This window comes from Procambarus clarkii, unplaced genomic scaffold (assembly GCF_040958095.1).
Source record: "Procambarus clarkii isolate CNS0578487 unplaced genomic scaffold, FALCON_Pclarkii_2.0 HiC_scaffold_149, whole genome shotgun sequence".
Classification (NCBI taxonomy): domain Eukaryota; kingdom Metazoa; phylum Arthropoda; class Malacostraca; order Decapoda; family Cambaridae; genus Procambarus; species Procambarus clarkii.
In genome coordinates, this window is record NW_027189182.1 from 34,953 (window position 1) to 55,079 (window position 20,127).

The 20,127-nt window shown below is 52.2% G+C and overlaps 1 protein-coding gene across 1 annotated transcript in view; it reads left to right on the top strand.

Moving 5' to 3' along the window:
* The window catches only part of LOC123748553 (uncharacterized), a 68,411-nt gene that overhangs the window by 4,268 nt on the left and 44,016 nt on the right, over positions 1 to 20,127 (top strand). The window contains exon 2 of the mRNA XM_069320500.1: positions 17,353 to 17,423. Coding sequence (XP_069176601.1) covers positions 17,418 to 17,423 — 6 coding nt within the window. The 5' untranslated portion in view covers positions 17,353 to 17,417. The remainder of the gene's footprint in view (positions 1 to 17,352; positions 17,424 to 20,127) is intronic.

The following is a 20,127-nucleotide window of genomic DNA, read 5'->3' on the forward strand; positions in this document are numbered from 1 at the left end:
CTTAATCTGTGCAAACAATCTTTGCAAATAAAGGGACCTAGTGTATGGAACTCACTCCTAATGAATTGAAAAGATGTCCAGCTTTTGCATCATTCAAAAACAAACTTAAAAAGTACTTAATTTCATCTTCATAGTTTTCTACCTTGTTGCTTTAAAATTGCACTGTATCTAGTGCTACCCAATCTTCATGTACCCAATCCAAACAACTTTACCATTGTGATCATTGCTGTCTTCTTATATGTGCTTTCAATTTGCTGTATGGTGCCTATTAATCTTCGTTTAAATTACCAATCAAGCTGTCAATGCAATCAGTCTGAACTTTAATATACCAATGTGCTTTAATATTCCTACTAATCTCTCTCATCTCATTTTTTTTCTTTCTTGCAATGTATCTGTTATCATTTTATTAATTCTGCTAGAATTTACCTACTTAAAATTATCTGTTAGATTAAGGACCTGCCCGAAATGCTGCGCGTACTAGTGGCTTTACAAGTTGTAAATACCATGCTATGTATTCTCACAAACCCAATGTACCTTCTTGTATATAAATAAATAAATAAATAAAAATAAATAAATTTGATGCATCACACTATTGTGATTTCTATGTGTAATAAGAGTATTGTTCAATTGAAGGGACAGCAGTTACACATACTGTACTAATGAAGCCACTATTACGCAAAGCGTTTCGGGCAAAATTAATAGTAATATAGAAATTTTTTAATTAATATTGTGACGGGGTAAAACACTTAATACTATAAGAGAAGTAAGTTAACAAAATGAGAATGTTCAAGGAAAATAAAAAATTAATACAAAGGTGATACATAAGGATGACAAGCATTTATTTATTTATTTATACAAGAAGGTACATTGGGGGTTAAGAGAGAACATAGAAATGAAGTTGATTTTACATTCTGTAAAGCCATTAGCACGCATAGAGTTTCGGGGAAGTCCTTAAACTAACAGATAATTTTAAGTAGATATTTACAGTAAAATTGAAAAAATATGTACAGGTACTTTACAGCCTTACTTTACAGGTACAGAGTATAGTCAGAGTACTGGCATAGATTATTACATTACGGAGTCAGTAGTTCTAGCAACAGTACAGTAGTTTATTTAGATTAATTACTGAATGGAAATACAAGGTGTATTTTAGAACTGCTCCTCATGACATTTTCTGGAACATATCAGAACATAGAGTAACATAAACATACTATAATTTAAGGTTAATGGGCCAGCACTTACAAATAACCAAGATCATAAAGGACACGAGTAAACACTTTATCAAAGAAATGCGTATAATTAAATGACATTAAATGAAGACAGTAAATGTAGAAATTATATGAGTAATACAGTGTGCCCTCGCTTAAACGAACTATATGGGGGCGTAGCCGATTCATTTCAGCGTGGAATTCATTCCATCAATCCGGCCCCAGCATCCCCCTCCCCCCCAAAAAAAAAAAAAAAAAAATTAATAATACATATGCCAGTACACATTTGCCTTTTGAAAAATTTAAATTAACCAAGAATTTGAATTGCAATGAAATAAATTGATATTGCACGTTACAGTACTGTACTTACCCTACCAGTTGAGTTTTGTAGTGCAAACTTTGTTAGCCTTAATATCCTGAGAGTGCCACACATATGAATATAAATTGTTTAAAGAACAGTAACTTTTCTAACAAATGTACATTATACACTACAGTCTGTACATAAAGTACAGTCCACTAGAATCACACTACTGCAGTACACTTATATCATATAAACTACACTTTGTATATTTATTGTCATTAGAACTGTGCTGTACAGCTCAATTGGTACTCCCAGGTAAGTTATGGCTAGTGCTGGGTGCTGGTCCAGTTGCCTGGGCATCCTTGGAAGGTGAGTCCTTGCTAGTGCTGGGTGCTGGTCCAGTTGCCTGAGCATCCTTGGAAGGTGAGTCCTTGCTAGTGCTGGGTGCTGGTCCAGTTGCCTGAGCATCCTTGGAAGGTGAGTCCTTGCTAGTGCTGGGTGCTGGTCCAGTTGCCTAGGCATCCTTGGAAGGTGAGTCCTTGCTAGTGCTGGGTGCTGGTCCAGTTGCCTGGACATCCTCGGAAGGTGAGTCCTTGCTAGTGCTGGGTGCTGGTCCAGTTGCCTGAGCATCCTCAGAAGGTGAGTCCTTGCTAGTGCTGGGTGCTGGTCCAGTTGCCTGGGCATCCTTGGAAGGTGAGTCCTTGCTAGTGCTGGGTGCTGGTCCAGTTGCCTGGACATCCTCGGAAGGTGAGTCCTTGCTAGTGCTGGGTGCTGGTCCAGTTGCCTGAGCATCCTCAGAAGGTGAGTCCTTGCTAGTGCTGGGTGCTGGTCCAGTTGCCTGGGCATCCTTGGAAGGTGAGTCCTTGCTAGTGCTGGGTGCTGGTCCAGTTGCCTGGGCATCCTTGGAAGGTGAGTCCTTGCTAGTGCTGGGTGCTGGTCTAGTTGCCTAGGCATCCTCAGAAGGTGAGTCCTTGCTAGTGCTGGGTGCTGGTCTAGTTTGGGCATCCTTGGAAGGTGAGTCCTTGCTAGTGCTGGGTGCTGGTCTAGTTGCCTAGGCATCCTCAGAAGGTGAGTTCTTGCTAGTGCTGGGTGCTGGTCTAGTTGCCTGGGCATCCTTGGAAGGTGAGTCCTTGCTAGTGCTGGGTGCTGGTCTAGTTGCCTGGGCATCCTTGGAAGGTGAGTCCTTGCTAGTGCTGGGTGCTGGTCCAGTTGCCTGGGCATCCTCAGCAGGTGAGTCCTTGCTAGTGCTGGGTGCTGGTCCAGTTGCCTGAGCATCCTTGGAAGGTGAGTCCTTGCTAGTGCTGGGTGCTGGTCTAGTTGCCTAGGCATCCTTGGAAGGTGAGTCCTTGCTAGTGCTGGGTGCTGGTCTAGTTGCCTAGGCATCCTTGGAAGGTGAGTCCTTGCTAGTGCTGGGTGCTGGTCCAGTTGCCTAGGCATCCTTGGAAGGTGAGTCCTTGCTAGTGCTGGGTGCTGGTCCAGTTGCCTGGGCATCCTTGGAAGGTGAGTCCTTGCTAGTGCTGGGTGCTGGTCCTGTAGGCCTACTGTGAAACCGTACCAAAAACTTTTGAATCTTAGTTTGTTTGTTGTAGTATATGTTGTAGTATACAAATGGTCCACACACACAATATGTTGTAGTATACAAATGGTCCACACACACAATATGTTGTAGTATACAAATGGTCCACACACACAATATGTTGTAGTATACAAATGGTCCACACACACAATATGTTGTAGTATACAAATGGTCCACACACACAATATGTTGTAGTATACAAATGGTCCACACACAATATGTTGTAGTATACAAATGGTCCACACACACAATATGTTGTAGTATACAAATGGTCCACACACACAATATGTTGTAGTATACAAATGGTCCACACACACAATATGTTGTAGTATACAAATGGTCCACACCACAATATGTTGTAGTATACAAATGGTCCACACACACATGGTCTTATTTAAATGTATTAATTTACACACTGTTGTTGTCAGATTGCTGGTAATAATAACATTGTGCTGAGAATTAGTAATGTGTGTAGTATCTTGTGACTCCTTTTGTTTCGTCTCCTGGCCCAGTCTGCTGCTGGCCCAGTCTGCTGCTGGCACAGTCTGCTGCTGGCACAGTCTGCTGCTGGCCCAGTCTGCTGCTGGCCCAGTCTGCTGCTGGCACAGTTTGCTGCTGGCACAGTCTGCTGCTGGCACAGTCTGCTGCTGGCACAGTCTGCTGCTGGCACAATCTACTGCTGGCACAGTCTGCTGCTGGCACAGTCTGCTGCTGGCACAGTCTGCTGCTGGCACAGTCTGCTGCTGGCCCAGTCTGCTGCTGGCCCAGTCTGCTGCTGGCATAGTCTGCTGCTGACACAGTCTGCTGCTGGCACAGTCTGCTGCTGGCACAGTCTGCTGCTGGCACAGTCTGCTGCTGGCACAGTCTGCTGCTGGCACAGTCTGCTGCTGGCACAGTCTGCTGCTGGCACAATCTGCTGCTGGCACAGTCTGCTGGTGGCACAGTCTGCTGCTGGCACAGTCTGCTGCTTGCACAGTCTGCTGGCACAGATTGCTGGCACAGTCTCCTGGCCCAGTCTGCTGCTGGCACAGTCTGCTGCTGGCACAGTCTGCTGCTGGCACAGTCTGCTGCTGGCACAGTCTACTGCTGGCACAGTCTGCTGCTGGCACAGTCTGCTGCTGGCACAGTCTGCTGCTGGCACAGTCTGCTGCTGGCCCAGTCTGCTGCTGGCATAGTCTGCTGCTGACACAGTCTGCTGCTGGCACAGTCTGCTGCTGGCACAGTCTGCTGCTGGCACAGTCTGCTGCTGGCACAGTCTGCTGCTGGCACAGTCTGCTGCTGGCACAGTCTGCTGCTGGCACAATCTGCTGCTGGCACAGTCTGCTGGTGGCACAGTCTGCTGCTGGCACAGTCTGCTGCTTGCACAGTCTGCTGGCACAGATTGCTGGCACAGTCTCCTGGCCCAGTCTGCTGCTGGCACAGTCTGCTGCTGGCACAGTCTGCTGCTGGAACAGTCTGCTGCTGGCACAGTCTGCTGCTTGCACAGTCTGCTGGCACAGTCTGCTGCTGGCACAGTCTGCTGCTGGCACAGTCTGCTGCTGGCACAGTCTGCTGCTTGCACAGTCTGCTGGCACAGATTGCTGGCACAGTCTCCTGGCCCAGTCTGCTGCTGGCACAGTCTGCTGCTTGCACAGTCTGCTGGCACAGTCTGCTGCTGGCACAGTCTGCTGCTGGCCCAGTCTGCTGCTGGCACAGTCTGCTGCTGGCACAGTCTGCTGCTGGCACAGTCTGCTGCTTGCACAGTGTGCTGGCACAGTTTGCTGGCACAGTCTGCTGGCACAGTCTGCTGGCACAGTCTGCTGGCACAGTCTGCTGGCACAGTCTGCTGGTAAAGTCTGCTAGTACAATCTGCTGGCATAGTCTACTGGCACTGTCTGCTGCTGGCACAGTCTGCTGCTGGCACAGTCTGCTGCTGGCACAGTCTGCTGCTGGCACAGTCTGCAGCTGGCACAGTCTGCTGCTGGCACAGTCTGCTGGCACAGTTTGCTGGCACAGTCTGCTGGCACAGTCTGCTGGCACAGTCTACTGGCACAGTTTGCTGGTACAGTCTGCTGGCACAGTCTGCTGGTAAAGTCTGCTAGTACAATCTGCGGGCATAGTCTACTGGCACTGTCTGCTGCTGGCACAGTCTGCTGCTGGCACAGTCTGCTGCTGGCACAGTCTGCTGCTGGCACAGTCTGCTGCTGGCACAGTCTGCTGCTGGCACAGTCTGCTGCTGGCACAGTCTACTGCTGGCACAGTCTGCTGCTGGCACAGTCTGCTGCTGGCACAGTCTGCTGCTGGCACAGTCTGCTGCTGGCCCAGTCTGCTGCTGGCCCAGTCTGCTGCTGGCATAGTCTGCTGCTGACACAGTCTGCTGCTGGCACAGTCTGCTGCTGGCACAGTCTGCTGCTGGCACAGTCTGCTGCTGGCACAATCTGCTGCTGGCACAGTCTGCTGGTGGCACAGTCTGCTGCTGGCACAGTTTGCTGCTTGCACAGTCTGCTGGCACAGATTGCTGGCACAGTCTCCTGGCCCAGTCTGCTGCTGGCACAGTCTGCTGCTGGCACAGTCTGCTGCTTGCACAGTCTGCTGGCACAGTTTGCTGGCACAGTCTGCTGGCACAGTCTGCTGCTGGCACAGTCTGCTGCTGGCACAGTCTGCTGCTTGCACAGTCTGCTGCTGGCACAGTCTGCTGCTTGCACAGTCTGCTGCTTGCACAGTCTGCTGCTTGCACAGTCTGCTGCTGGCACAGTCTGCTGCTGGCCCAGTCTGCTGCTGGCACAGTCTGCTGCTGGCACAGCCTGCTGCTGGCACAGTCTGCTACTGGCACAGTGTGCTGGCACAGTTTGCTGGCACAGTCTGCTGGCACAGTCTACTGGCACAGTTTGCTGGTACAGTCTGCTGGCACAGTCTGCTGGTAAAGTCTGCTAGTACAATCTGCGGGCATAGTCTACTGGCACTGTCTGCTGCTGGCACAGTCTGCTGCTGGCACAGTCTGCTGCTGGCACAGTCTGCTGCTGGCACAGTCTGCTGCTGGCACAGTTTGCTGCTGGCACAGTCTGCTGCTGGCACAGTCTGCTGCTGGCACAGTCTGCTGCTTGCACAGTCTGCTGGCACAGTCTGCTGCTGGCACAGTCTGCTGCTGGCCCAGTCTGCTGCTGGCACAGTCTGCTGCTGGCACAGTCTGCTGCTGGCACAGTCTGCTGCTTGCACAGTGTGCTGGCACAGTTTGCTGGCACAGTCTGCTGGCACAGTCTGCTGGCACAGTCTGCTGGTAAAGTCTGCTAGTACAATCTGCTGGCATAGTCTACTGGCACTGTCTGCTGCTGGCACAGTCTGCTGCTGGCACAGTCTGCTGCTGGCACAGTCTGCTGCTGGCACAGTCTGCTGCTGGCACAGTCTGCTGTGGCACAGTTTGCTGGCACAGTCTGCTGGCACAGTCTGCTGGCACAGTCTACTGGCACAGTTTGCTGGTACAGTCTGCTGGCACAGTCTGCTGGCACAGTGTGCTGGCACAGTCTACTGGTACAGTCTGCTGGCACAGTCTGCTGGCACAGTCTACTGGTACAGTCTGCTGGCACAGTCTGCTGGCACAGTCTGCTGGCACAGTCTACTGGTACAGTCTGCTGGCAAAGTCTGCTGGCACAGTCTGCTGGCACAGTGCTGGCACAGTCTACTGTACAGTCTGCTGGCACTGTTTACTGGCAAGTCTGCTGGCACAGTCTGCTGGCACAGTCTGCTGGCACAGTCTGCTGGCACAGTCTGCTGGCACATCTACTGGCACAGTCTGCTGGCACAGTCTGCTGGCACAGTCTGCTGGCACAGTCTGCTGGCACAGTCTGCTGGCACAGTCTGCTGGCACAGTCTGCTGGCACAGTCTGCTGGCACAGTCTGCTGGCACAGTCTGCTGGCACAGTCTGCTGGCACAGTCTGCTGGCACAGTCTGCTGGCACAGTCTGCTGGCACAGTCTCTGCTGGCACAGTGCTGGCACAGTCTGCTGGCACAGTCTGCTGGCACAGTCTGCTGGCACAGTCTGCTGGCACAGTCTGCTGGCACAGTCTGCTGGCACAGTCTGCTGGCACAGCTGCTGGCACAGTCTGCTGGCCGTCTGGCACAGTCTGCTGGCACAGTCTGCTGGCACAGTCTGCTGGCACAGTCTGCTGGCACAGCTGCTGCTGGCACAGTCTGCTGGCACAGTCTGCTGGTACAGTCTGCTGGCAGTCTGCTGGTACAGTCTGCTGGCACAGTCTGCTGGTACAGTCTGCTGGCACAGTCTGCTGGCACAGTCTGCTGGTACAGTCTGCTGGCACAGCCTGCTGCTGGCACAGTCTGCTGGCACAGTCTGCTGGTACAGTCTGCTGGCACAGCCTGCTGCTGGTACAGTCTGCTGGCACAGTGCTGCTGGCACAGTCTGCTGGCACAGTCTGCTGGTACAGTCTGCTGGCACAGCTGCTGCTACAGTCTGCTGGTACAGTCTGCTGGCACAGGTAGTGTGTGTGGTAGACTGTCTTTACCACACCCACCACAACAGCTTGGTGGTTCATAATCGTGGAAGTCAATATTCATAGTTGTATAAAAATTGTGTATGCAGTATAATAACACCAAAAATAACAGGTTGTATTTTTCCAAGTAAATAATATAGATGCATATTATTAACATGAATATATATGAGGATTCCGATGTTCTACATATTTTACCATATAAATTACTCAAAACACACACTATTGAATAACTTTAGTGCAAAAATGAGAAAAACTTATCAGAAATATTGAAAAAATATGTAAAAAACTAGGATCGGGAAGGTTTTGCTTCTTCCCGTATTCTTGGAATGTCTGTCGTCTTCCGGTCCCTTCTGGGGCTTGACGGTCCTTCTCCAAGCTTCTCGTTTTTCGGCCCTGTTTCTTTCTTTCGTGTTTGTCTCTTATCTCCGTGCACTGTCCTGCGCTGCACAGGGTTGCCAGATTGGGGTCCTTGGAGCCCAGTTGGGCTCTTTGTAGCCCAAATGGGATGCTGTGCTATGTTTCTTCTCGGTCCTTTCCTGCTCTTTTCAACTATGGTTAGCGGCTGCCCTGTGTACTCTCATATGGGATTCGGTTGTTAACAACACTATTTTGTCTATTTTTGTAGTCAATTCGTTTCTTTCTTTAGCTCGCGACTTCTGGCATCCCTGCTGCGCATGCGCCGTGGTTGTTTGTTTTGATACGGGCAGTGTGTACGTGAGCTGGGATTTTGTGTCCCTTTTCTCTCCGATGCTTCGGCGCTCGTTCCTCTCCATTCTCCAGTCCGTGCCCCGTAGTTCCTGCGGGTGTTCTGGATTGCTGCTATTGGGAGGACGCTGGGTTTTCCCTGCATATGGGTGTCGGGCTCTTCCTTCGCCTCTACCCCTGTTCTTCTCCTGCATGTGCGGTTTTGCCTTCTTCCACTGGCGGTGCTCCCGGAATTTTCTCGGCTATGTTGTGTCGTGACACGTTCGTGCCTACGTTCTGTAGGTGAGTTCATGCGGTCTGGCTTCTCTTCGGCCAGGTGCTGGTTAGTGATTTTTTGATACGAATATACGAACATCGGAACACAGGTGACTGCAGCAGGCCTAATAGGCCATACGAGGCAGCTCCTATTTATACCCATCCAGTCCCACTCTTGTGCATGTCCAGCCCATGCTTGAGTTCAGATAGGGGGCCCTACTTCCACCACGTTTCGAGGTACAATGGTGGGGTTATATGTTATGGGGGTAAGTGTTCCTGTCTGGATGTTCTGAGGTGACATTTTGCAGCAGTTTTCATGTTGTGGATGTGTGTTGGGGATTGGGTATGGATTTTTGTTTGGCCCTTCTGTGCTTCTTCCTGGGGCCTTAATTGTTCTTCTGGTTTAATTGTTGCAAGGGGGGTCATGGCCCCGTTTTTCATGGTCTTATCTGGGTCACTCTTTCCTTGCACGTCTTGCAGTGCCTAGCTTAGACCTTCCATATACATTGGATTTTCTGTACGGTACTTACCTAGTTGTACTTCCCTAGTTGTGTTGCAGGAGTTGGGCTCTGGTTTTGGTCCCGCTTCTCACCTGTCATTTGCTCATGTGCAGGTTCCTGGGCCTGCTTGACTCTATCATATCTGCGCTTGAAGCTGTGTGTGGTGTCATCCTTTACCACATCGCTTCCTCATGCGTTCCGCTTGTCTACTACTGACACTGCAATACTTCTTTCCCATGTCTCTTTGGCTCGTTTGGGTTATCCTTCCACCAGTGTCCCTTGGTGCGTGTGCCCCTGGGGTCCCGTAGTCGGTCTTTCTCTTCCTTATCGCTTCCTTTGGAATCGTCGATGTGGGTGATCATATCCTCGTAGCTCATACTCTTTGGTTCGGGTACTGGTCTGTTGGCGTACCTTTGCACCTTTTTTTCCTTTTCGTGTTGTGTTGGGACGTGTCAGACACCTGTGTTGTTGGCGTGGCTTGTTGGGACATGACCAGCGGCTCTGTGTGTTGTTGGTCGTGTCCCTTTCATTCCTGTTTTGCTCCTTGCCTTCTTCGTTCCTCATCTTCCTTCAATGCTCATGTCCCTGGCCGTTGGTGCTGGGGCTTTTCTTCTGATCTTGTGTTTTTCCGTTTTCTCCTTTATCCTACACATGGTTGTGTTTTGTTTGTGCCTTTTGGCTCTCCTATTGCCTCCTATTTCGGTTCCTGGTTACCTGACTTACCCAGCCTGTTGGCGTTTTCACGTTCTCTCGGTTTCCCTTCTCTAGTTTCGCAAGTCGGAACTGTCGTCTCCGATCTCCTGGCGGGCTCGGGAGTTGGGGTGTCTTCTGTATGGCGGATGTTCCATCTCCTTTGTCGGCTTGGGTTTCTGGCTTAGCTGGCTCCGTGGTGGCACCCAAGATCTTTCCGCAGCTCCGCATCTTCCTAGGCTCAATTGGCCCATGGCGGGGCCGGTTCGGTTCTGCCTCGAGTCTCTCACCTTCTGTTGGTGGTCGGGTGGCTTCATTGATGGTGTCCCAGCTGCGTGCTTCTTCTTGGCGGTAGTGTGGGGTTTTTGGCGGCCCTTCCTTTTCCTTCTGTCCTTCTTCGGTAGCTGCATTTGTTGGCGTGGCCTTGTCCTTTTCTTGTGGAAGTTTGGGGCCGTCATCTTGCCCCATACTGTCGCCTCGTATCGTGAGGCGCTGGCGGAGCCACTTCGGCTTGCTTTCGGTTTTGATGTTACCTCTGCGCCGTTTCGCAAGCTGTCTCATGCATTGTTTCACCTCCGGCCTGCTCCTGCTCTTGCGCAGCCTGAGCCGTCCTGGTCATTGGACAGAGTGCTATTTTCTTTCTTCTCCTCGGTTTGTTGTGGCCCCTTCAGTTCAGGATTGTTCTATAAGGCTCCTTATCTGTTGGCAGTGGCCTCTGGCTGTCGGGTTGGGTAGCTTCATGCTCTCCTCCGGCGCAGGGGTTTCTGCTCTTTCAGTCTTCATGATGGTTTTGTTCGTCTGCAGCTGTCTCCTTTTCTGGTGAAGATTGAAACTGCTGCTGGAGGGGTCCCTGGGTTGTTGATGCTTCATTGGTTGGGCCGGGGGTGCATCATGTTTTGTGTTCGGTGGTGGCTCTTTGCCGTTACTTGCGCGCCTCGGCCTCTGTGTCTGGGGACACGCTTTGGGTTGATCCGGTTTCCCTTTCTTCCCTGTTCGCGGGTGTGGGTCTCCCAGGTCGTCCGCAGAGTTCTTACGACTAGCTAGCCTGCGGTCTATCCCCATGCCCATGATGTTTGTACATTCACTGCGCTTGCTGCCGTCTTTGGCACCATGGGCTGACATTCGGGCACGGGGCTTTTGGCGGTCGTACAGGGTCCTGGCCTCGTTACCTCGTGCACGTCCCTAGGCCTAGTCAGGCCTGTGTCATTTAGGTCGGCGGTTGCAGCAAGTTGTCTCGACTTCGAGTTGTGGAGTGAGCAACGACCGCCTCCCGGGTAAGTCCTTACGTTCTTCCTCTGTGGGTAGTTAGCTCCAGGGAGCCGAAGGGGGTCCCCCCAGAAAACCAGCGTTGAATGTAATGAAACGCCATTTTCTGGGTGAGACCGGAGGCTCCCCGGCATCCCTCCCTCCCCCCCGGTCGGCGTTTTTTTCGTGTGTTTTGACATCCAGCTTCAAAACTGACTGGTGGATAGCAGGCGTGAGGGGTCTGGGGCTTCCCCTCCAGGGGAGGGGGAGCTGTGCGACAGCGGCTCGGCGACGTGTGACGTCATGATCGTTTGTTCGTTTCTTTTGGAGAGTTCTATCCACTTGTTCGGCTTTTGGTAGCAATAATTTCAAGAATAGGGGTTTGTTTTGGGATGCTTACCTTTCTGGTGCCTGACCCGGTCGATGGCAGACATAGAATGCTTCCAACCACACGGGGGTTTCTATAGGCCATTGCTCCCCTTGCCTCTCTGAGGGGGCCAGGTTCTGGCTCGTGGTCCCGGTAGGCCCACAGAACTCCATACACATGACTGATGCCAATGTCTGACATTAGCATTCAGCCTAGTAAGCTCCGGGAGCCTCCGGGTATCACCCAGAAAATGGCGTTTCATTACATTCAACGCTGTTTTTATTGGGGGGGGGGGGGTGGAACGGATTAATTAAACTTACATTATTTCTTATGGCAAAATTTGTTTTGTTGCCGAATTTTTGGTTGACCGAGTCTCTGGGAATGGATTACGATCGTAAATAAAGGTACCACTGTATTTGAATTATTCATGTAGTAAACATTATATTCCACAATATGCCATGTTTAATACTATAGAACATTTTATTTAGTGTACAAAGGGACTTATGGCAAGCAGCTGTTTTCTGTGTATGTTAATTATGTTATGTATGTTATTATGTTACTGTGTATGTAAATTGTCAGATAGTTTGTTCCTCGCCCTGCCCTAGTTACTCTGTATTATTATAATTATATTAATAACTATATATTATAATAATAATTATAATACGACTTGTTGTAATTAATAATTATTACTCTTCCTTCTGTGGGTCATGAAGGAAGGTAGCCTCGGGTGAAAGGGGCGGTGATGAACCCATAGGTGCAGGGTTGGACATCCTCCACCTGGGGCTCAGGAGCCCAAGCTCTGCTTCAGGAGGCTGGGGTCGTTCTTGCCCCTTGCTGGGCTGGTTCTTCTCCGACCCCGGCGGTCTCCGGGTCTGGAGTCCCTGTGCCCTCTTTTACCAACCTCGAGGTTAACTCCGGAGTTGGAGTCTCTCGTTCTGACAGTTCATGCGACGGCGCTGGAACCAATCGTATTGGCGTTTGCCTTTCCATTGGAGACTTTCGGCGCCTGCTGCTTGGATAACAGTTTCTCCAGCATATCAACCTACCCTGGCTTTGTGCCCTGGAGAGGCCACTCCAGACCGACAAGCAGAGCACAACTCAATAGTCTCCTGAGACTGATGGATGCCTACTATTATGTAAATTATGTTGTGTAAATGATGTAAATTATGAATGAATGAATGATGACATAAAATGTTTCAAACATTTTCATTAATCAAGAGTTGCTACATTGTTTTCTAGTTTATTCTTTATATGCTTTTGTCTTTCATGTTTGTTTTATTATACATTTAAATAGATGTTTATACACTCATAAATACACATTTACACCAGTAAATTACATTTTTAAATGTTAAATTTGTCGATGTTTAACATTTAAAAGATTTGGTATATCCAACTTTCTGATATGAAGGAAATGTTTGAAATTATATGGAGAGAGAGAGAATGTATGAGAGTCACTCCAGGAAAATTCAAGCTAACGTATGTTAGCGTATTATTGTAGGTAAAATGCATTTGAATTTCCAAGTGGTCAGTGAATCACATTACAAGAGTCTTCTCTATACTTTATTTGTTAGGTTTATTTATATAAATTTGTGATTTCAATATGTAAATTGTGGTGTTTTTCCGTCTACTGTAGAGTTAGCCACATTTTCTCATTACAGAATTCTATATATTTTCTCATAAGATGTTTAATTATGAATACCTGAATGTCTTATAAGAAATAACTGACACTGGATACCTAACTTGTGATCGCGCTTCCCTCCGTTAATTACACCTCTGACTCTTGCACACTATTACGTGGGTTCTCAATGGTTAAAATAATCTGGCATTATTATGAGTGTTTTCATATGGAAAGATCAGAAACCTTTCATTCAGTGAGTGTGGCCTGAGTAGGCTTGGCTGATTTATATAAAGTATTTCCAGACAAGAGGTTTAATAATATAAGTGTATGTATGCCTTGTTTTGGACTTGAAATGAAGTATTAGAATAGTTGTAAGCAAGGTTAGTTATTAGTGCTATATATGTAAAAATGACCTGAATATGCTTGATAGAGGTCATATATCCTGGATAATATATTATATATACTGTATGAACTCGATTATCCAGACTATATGGGAAGGACCCCTATCCAGTTAAGCCCGACATCCGTATTAGCCGAGTTTTACCGGGAAGAAAAAATTAACATTCACAATCTTTATGTATCACAGCCAACGTGATTTGAATTTCCACACACACTATAATTAGTGTGTGGTGCTGGGTGGGTGGTGAGCTGGGTGGGTAGCTGCCTGGCAGGAAGGTGGCAGGGCAAGTGGGCGGCAGATGGGTGGGTAAGTGGGTGGGTAGCTGCCTGGCAGGAAGGTGGGCAGGCAAGTGGGCGGGCAGATGGGTGGGTGAGTGGGTGGGCTGGATGGCTGGCAGGAAAGTGGGCTGGATGAATCGATGGCAGGAAGAAGGGTTTGATGGTTGGCAGATGGGTGGAGGAGCAGGTTTGCAGGTGGGTGGACACCCATCACACCCGCTCCTATTACACCCACTCCAGCCTCCCTGCTTGCCTACCCACCCCTTCCCCCTACCAGCCTCCCTGCTTGACTCCCTCCTTCCATCCCTCTCTGCTAGACAGGGTCCCTCCTTGCCTTCTTGCCTTCCTAACTCCTGCCCACCCTCCTTACTCCTGCCCACCCTCCCTACTCCTGCCTATCCTCTTCCTTACTCCTGCCCACCCTCCTTATCCTGCCCACCCTCCTTTCTCCTGCCCATCCTCCTTACTCCAGCCCACCCTCCTTACTCCTGCCCACCCTCCGTACTCCTGCCTACCCTCCTTACTCCTGCCCACCCTCCTTACTCCTGCCCACCCTCCTACTCCTGCCCACCCTCCTAACTCCTGCCTACCCTCCTTACTCCTGCCCACCCTCCGTACTCCTGCCCACCCTCCTACTCCTGCCCACCCTCCTTACTCCTGCCCACCCTCCTTACTCCTGCCTACCCTCCTTACTCCTGCCCACCCTCCGTACTCCTGCCCACCCTCCCTACTCCTGCCCACCCTCCGTACTCCTGGCCACCCTCCTTACTCCTGCCCACCCTCCTTACTCCTGCCCACCCCCGTACTCCTGCCCCCCTCCTTACTCCTGCCCACCCTCCCTACTCCTGCCCACCCCCTCCTACTCCTCCCCACCCTCCTTACTCCAGCCCACCCTCTTTACTCCAGCCCACCCTCCTTACTCCAGCCCACCCTCCTTACTCCAGCCCACCCTCCTACTCCTGCCCACCCTCCTTACTTCAGCCCACCCTCCTTACTCCTGCCCACCCTCCTTACTCCTGCCCCACCCTCCTTACTCCTGCCTACCTCCATACTCCAGCCCACCCTCCATACTCCAGCCCACCCTCCTTACTCCTGCCCACCCTCCTTACTCCTGCCTACCCTCCATACTCCAGCCCACCCTCCCTTACCCCTGCCCACCCTCCTTACTCCTCGCCCCACCCTCCTTACTCCTGCCCACCCTCCTTACTCCTGCCCACCCTCCTTACTCCTGCCCCACCCTCCTTACTCCTGCCTACCCTCCATACTCCAGCCCACCCTCCTTACCCCTGCCCACCCTCCTTACTCCTGCCCCACCCTCCTTACTCCTGCCCACCCTCCTTACTCCTGCCCACCCTCCTTACTCCTGCCCATCCTCCTTACTACTGCCCACCCTCCTTACTCCTGCCCACCCTCCTTACTCCTGCCCACCCTCCCTACTCTTGCCCACCCTCCTTACTCCTGCCCATCCTCCTTACTCCTGCCCACCCTCCTTACTCCTGCCCACCCTCCTTACTTCTGCGCACCCTCCCTACTCCTGCCCACCCTCCTTACTCCTGCCCATCCTCCTTACTCCTGCCCACCCTCCTTACTCCTGCCCACCCTCCTTACTTCTGCGCACCCTCCCTACTCCTGCCCACCCTCCTTACTCCTGCCCACCCTCCCTACTCCTGCCCACCCTTCTTACTCCTGCTCACCCTCCCTACTCCTGCCCACCCTCCGTACTCATGCCCACCCTCCTTACACTTGCCCACCCTCCTTACTCCTGCCCACCCTCCTTACTCCTGCCCACCCTCCTTACTCCTGCCAACCCTTCTTACTCCTGCCCACCCTCCCTACTCCTGCCCACCTTGCTTACTCCTGCCCACCCTCCTTACTCCTGCCCACCCTCCTTACTGCTGCCCACCCTCCTTACTCCTGCCCACCCTCCTTACTCCTGGCCACTCTCCTTACTCCTGCCCACCCTCCTAACTCCTGCCCACCCTCCTTACTCCTGCCCACCCTCCTTACTCCTGCCCACCCTCCTTACTCCTGCCCACCCTCCTTACTCCTGCCCACTTTGCTTACTCCTGCCCACCCTCCTTACTCCTGGCCACCCTCCTTACTCCTGCCCACCCTCCTTACTCCTGCCCACCCTCCTTACTCCAGCCCACCCTCCTTACTCCTGCCCACACTCCTTACTCCTGCCCACCCTCCTTACTCCTGCCAACCCTTCTTACTCCTGCCCACCCTCCCTACTCCTGCCCACCCTCCTTACTCCTGCCCACCCTCCTTACTCCTGCCCACTTTGCTTACTCCTGCCCACCCTCCTTACTCCTGGCCACCCTCCTTACTCCTGGCCACCCTCCTAACTCCTGCCCACCCTCCTTACTCCTAACCACCCTCCTTACTCATGCCCACCCTCCTTACTCCTGCCCACCCTCCTTACTCCTGCCCACTTTGCTTACTCCTGCCCACCCTTCTTACTCCTGCCCACCCTCCTTACTCCTGCCCACCCTCCTTACTCCTGCCAACCCTTCTTACTCTTGCCCACCCTCCTTACTCCTGCCCACCCTCCTTACTCCTGCCAACCCTTCTTACTCCTGCCCACTCTCCTTACTCCTGCCCACCCTCCTTACTCCTGCCAACCCTTCTTACTCCTGCCCACCCTCCTTACTCCTGCCCACCCTCCTTACTCCTGCCCACCCTCCTTACTCCTGCCAACCCTTTTTACTCCTGCCCACCCTCCCTACTCCTGCCCACCTTGCTTACTCCTGCCCACCCTCCTTACTCCTGCCCACCCTCCTTACTCCTGATCACCCTCCTTACTGCTGCCCACCCTCCTTACTCCTGCCCACCCTCCTTACTCCTGCCTACCCTCCATACTCCAGCCCACCCTCCTTACTCCTGCCCACCCTCCTTACTCCTGCCCGCCCTCCTTACTCCTGCCCACCCTCCTTACTCCTGCCCACCCTCCTTACTCCTGCCCCACCTTCCTTACTCCTGCCCACCCTCCTTACTCCTGCCAACCCTTCTTACTCCTGCCCACCCTCCTTACTCCTGCCCACCCTCCTTACTCCTGCCAACCCTTCTTACTCCTGCCCACCCTCCCTACTCCTGCCCACCTTGCTTACTCCTGCCCACTCTCCTTACTCCTGATCACCCTCCTTACTCCTGCCCACCCTCCTTACTCCTGCCCACCCTCCTTACTCCTGCCCACCTTCCTTACTCCTGCCCACCCTCCTTACTCCTGCCCACCCTCCTTACTCCTGCCCACCCTCCTTACTCCTGCCCACCCTCCTTACTCCTGCCCACCCTCCTTACTCCTGCCCACCCTCCTTACTCCTGCCCACCTTCCTTACTGCTGCCCACCCTCCTTACTCCTGCCCACCCTCCTTACTCCTGCCCACCCTCCTTACTCCTGCCCACCCTCCTTACTCCTGCCCACCTCCTTACTCCTGCCCACCCTCCTTACTCCTGCCCACCTTCCTTACTCCTGCCCACCCTCCTTACTCCTGCCCACCCTCCTTACTCCTGCCCACCCTCCTTACTCCTGCCCACCCTCCTTACTCCTGCCCACCCTCCTTACTCCTACCAGCTCATCTTAAACTTGCTCACACTCTCAACTTCTGCTCAAAGTACAATACCTAAAATTTCGTTTTTAATTTTTCTAAACATTTACTATGTTTTGGTGGGAGAAATTTAGTCATGGAAACCTTAAATTATTTGTTTTATTTTGCCCTAATAGGTAACACTGCTTCCAGTCTCTGCTCGGCTACCCAGGACGATAGCAAACACAACTTCTGCCCATTAATGATGGTAAGGACAATTTTATTATTACTGTACTACCAGTGTGTGTGTTTATCATGTTGATGTATTAACTAGTGATGGTGAGCGATATTGATATTATAAACTAGTAACAGTGAGCGTATTAACCATGATGTTGTTATTAACTAGTGACTGTGAGTGTATTAATCATATTGTCATTACCCAGTGATGGTGAGTGTATTAACCCTCTGAACTGCACGTAGCACCTTGACCCTTTAACAGCACAAACTGTTTGTATACACTTTTGGTCTAACTGCCTGCACATCGTACATTGTATATATACATGTTAAAGTACCGTGTAAGATTTAAAAGTATTAAACACAGGGTTCACGCGGCTACACAGGGTTCACGCGGCTACACAGGGTTCACGCGGCTACACAGGGTTCACGCGGCTACACAGGGTTCACACAGCTACACAGGGTTCACGCGGCTACACAGGGTTCACGCGGCTACACAGGGTTCACGCGGCTACACAGGGTTCACACAGCTACACAGGGTTCACGCGGCTACACAGGGTTCACGCGGCTACACAGGGTTCACACAGCTACACAGGGTTCACGCGGCTACACAGGGTTTCACGCGGCTACACAGGGTTCACACAGCTACACAGGGTTCACGCGGCTACACAGGGTTCACACAGCTACACAGGGTTCACGCGGCTACACAAGGTTCACACAGCTACACAGGGTTCACACAGCTACACAGGGTTCACGCGGTTACACAGGGTTCACGCGGCTACACAGGGTTCACACAGCTACACAGGGTTCACACAGCTACACAGGGTTCACGCGGCTACACAGGGTTCACGCGGCTACACAGGGTTCACACAGCTACACAGGGTTCACGCGGCTACACAGGGTTCACGCGGCTACACAGGGTTCACACAGCTACACAGGGTTCACGCGGTTACACAGAGTTCACGCGGCTACACAGGGTTCACGCGGCTACACAGGGTTCACACAGCTACACAGGGTTCACACAGCTACACAGGGTTCACGCGGCTACACAGGGTTCACGCAGCTACACAGGGTTCACACAGCTACACAGGGTTCACGCGGCTACACAGGGTTCACGCGGCTACACAGGGTTCACGCGGCTACACAGGGTTCACGCGGCTACACAGGGTTCACGCGGCTACACAGGGTTCACGCAGCTACACAGGGTTCACGCGGCTACACAGGGTTCACGCGGCTACACAGGGTTCACGCGGCTACACAGGGTTCACGCGGCTACACAGGGTTCACACAGCTACACAGGGTTCACGCGGCTACACAGGGTTCACACAGCTACACAGGGTTCACGCGGCTACACAGGGTTCACGCGGCTACACAGGGTTCACCCGGCTACACAGGGTTCACGCGGCTACACAGGGTTCACGCGGCTACACAGGGTTCACGTGGTTACACAGGGTTCACCCGGCTACACAGGGTTCACGCGGCTACACAGGGTTCACGCGGCTACACAGGGTTCACGCGGCTACACAGGGTTCACGCGGCTACACAGGGTTCACGCGGCTACACAGGGTTCACCCGGCTACACAGGGTTCACGTGGTTACACAGGGTTCACGCGGCTACACAGGGTTCACGTGGTTACACAGGGTTCACCCGGCTACACAGGGTTCACGTGGTTACACAGGGTTCACCCGGCTACACAGGGTTCACGTGGTTACACAGGGTTCACGCGGCTACACAGGGTTCACGTGGTTACACAGGGTTCACCCGGCTACACAGGGTTCACGCGGCTACACAGGGTTCACGCGGCTACACAGGGTTCACGCGGCTACACAGGGTTCACCCGGCTACACAGGGTTCACGCGGCTACACAGGGTTCACGTGGCTACACAGGGTTCACGCGGCTACACAGGGTTCACCCGGCTACACAGGGTTCACGCGGCTACACAGGGTTCACGTGGCTACACAGGGTTCACCCGGCTACACAGGGTTCACGCGGCTACACAGGGTTCACCCGGCTACACAGGGTTCACGCGGCTACACAGGGTTCACGTGGCTACACAGGGTTCACGCGGCTACACAGGGTTCATCCGGCTACACAGGGTTCACGCGGCTACACAGGGTTCACGTGGCTACACAGGGTTCACGCGGCTACACAGGGTTCACCCGGCTACACAGGGTTCACGCGGCTACACAGGGTTCACGTGGCTACACAGGGTTCACGCGGCTACACAGGGTTCACGTGGTTACACAGGGTTCACGCGGCTACACAGGGTTCACGCGGCTACACAGGGTTCACGCGGCTACACAGGGTTCACGCGGCTACACAGGGTTCACCCGGCTACACAGGGTTCACGCGGCTACACAGGGTTCACGGGGCTACACAGGGTTCACGCGGCTACACAGGGTTCACGCGGCTACACAGGGTTCACGTGGTTACACAGGGTTCACGCGGCTACACAGGGTTCACGTGGTTACACAGGGTTCACGCGGTTACACAGGGTTCACACAGCTACACAGGGTTCACGCGGCTACACAGGGTTCACGGGGCTACACAGGGTTCACGCGGCTACACAGGGTTCACGTGGTTACACAGGGTTCACGCGGTTACACAGGGTTCACGCGGTTACACAGGGTTCACACAGCTACACAGGGTTCACGCGGCTACACAGGGTTCACACAGCTACACAGGGTTCACGCGGTTACACAGGGTTCACGCAGCTACACAGGGTTCACGCGGCTA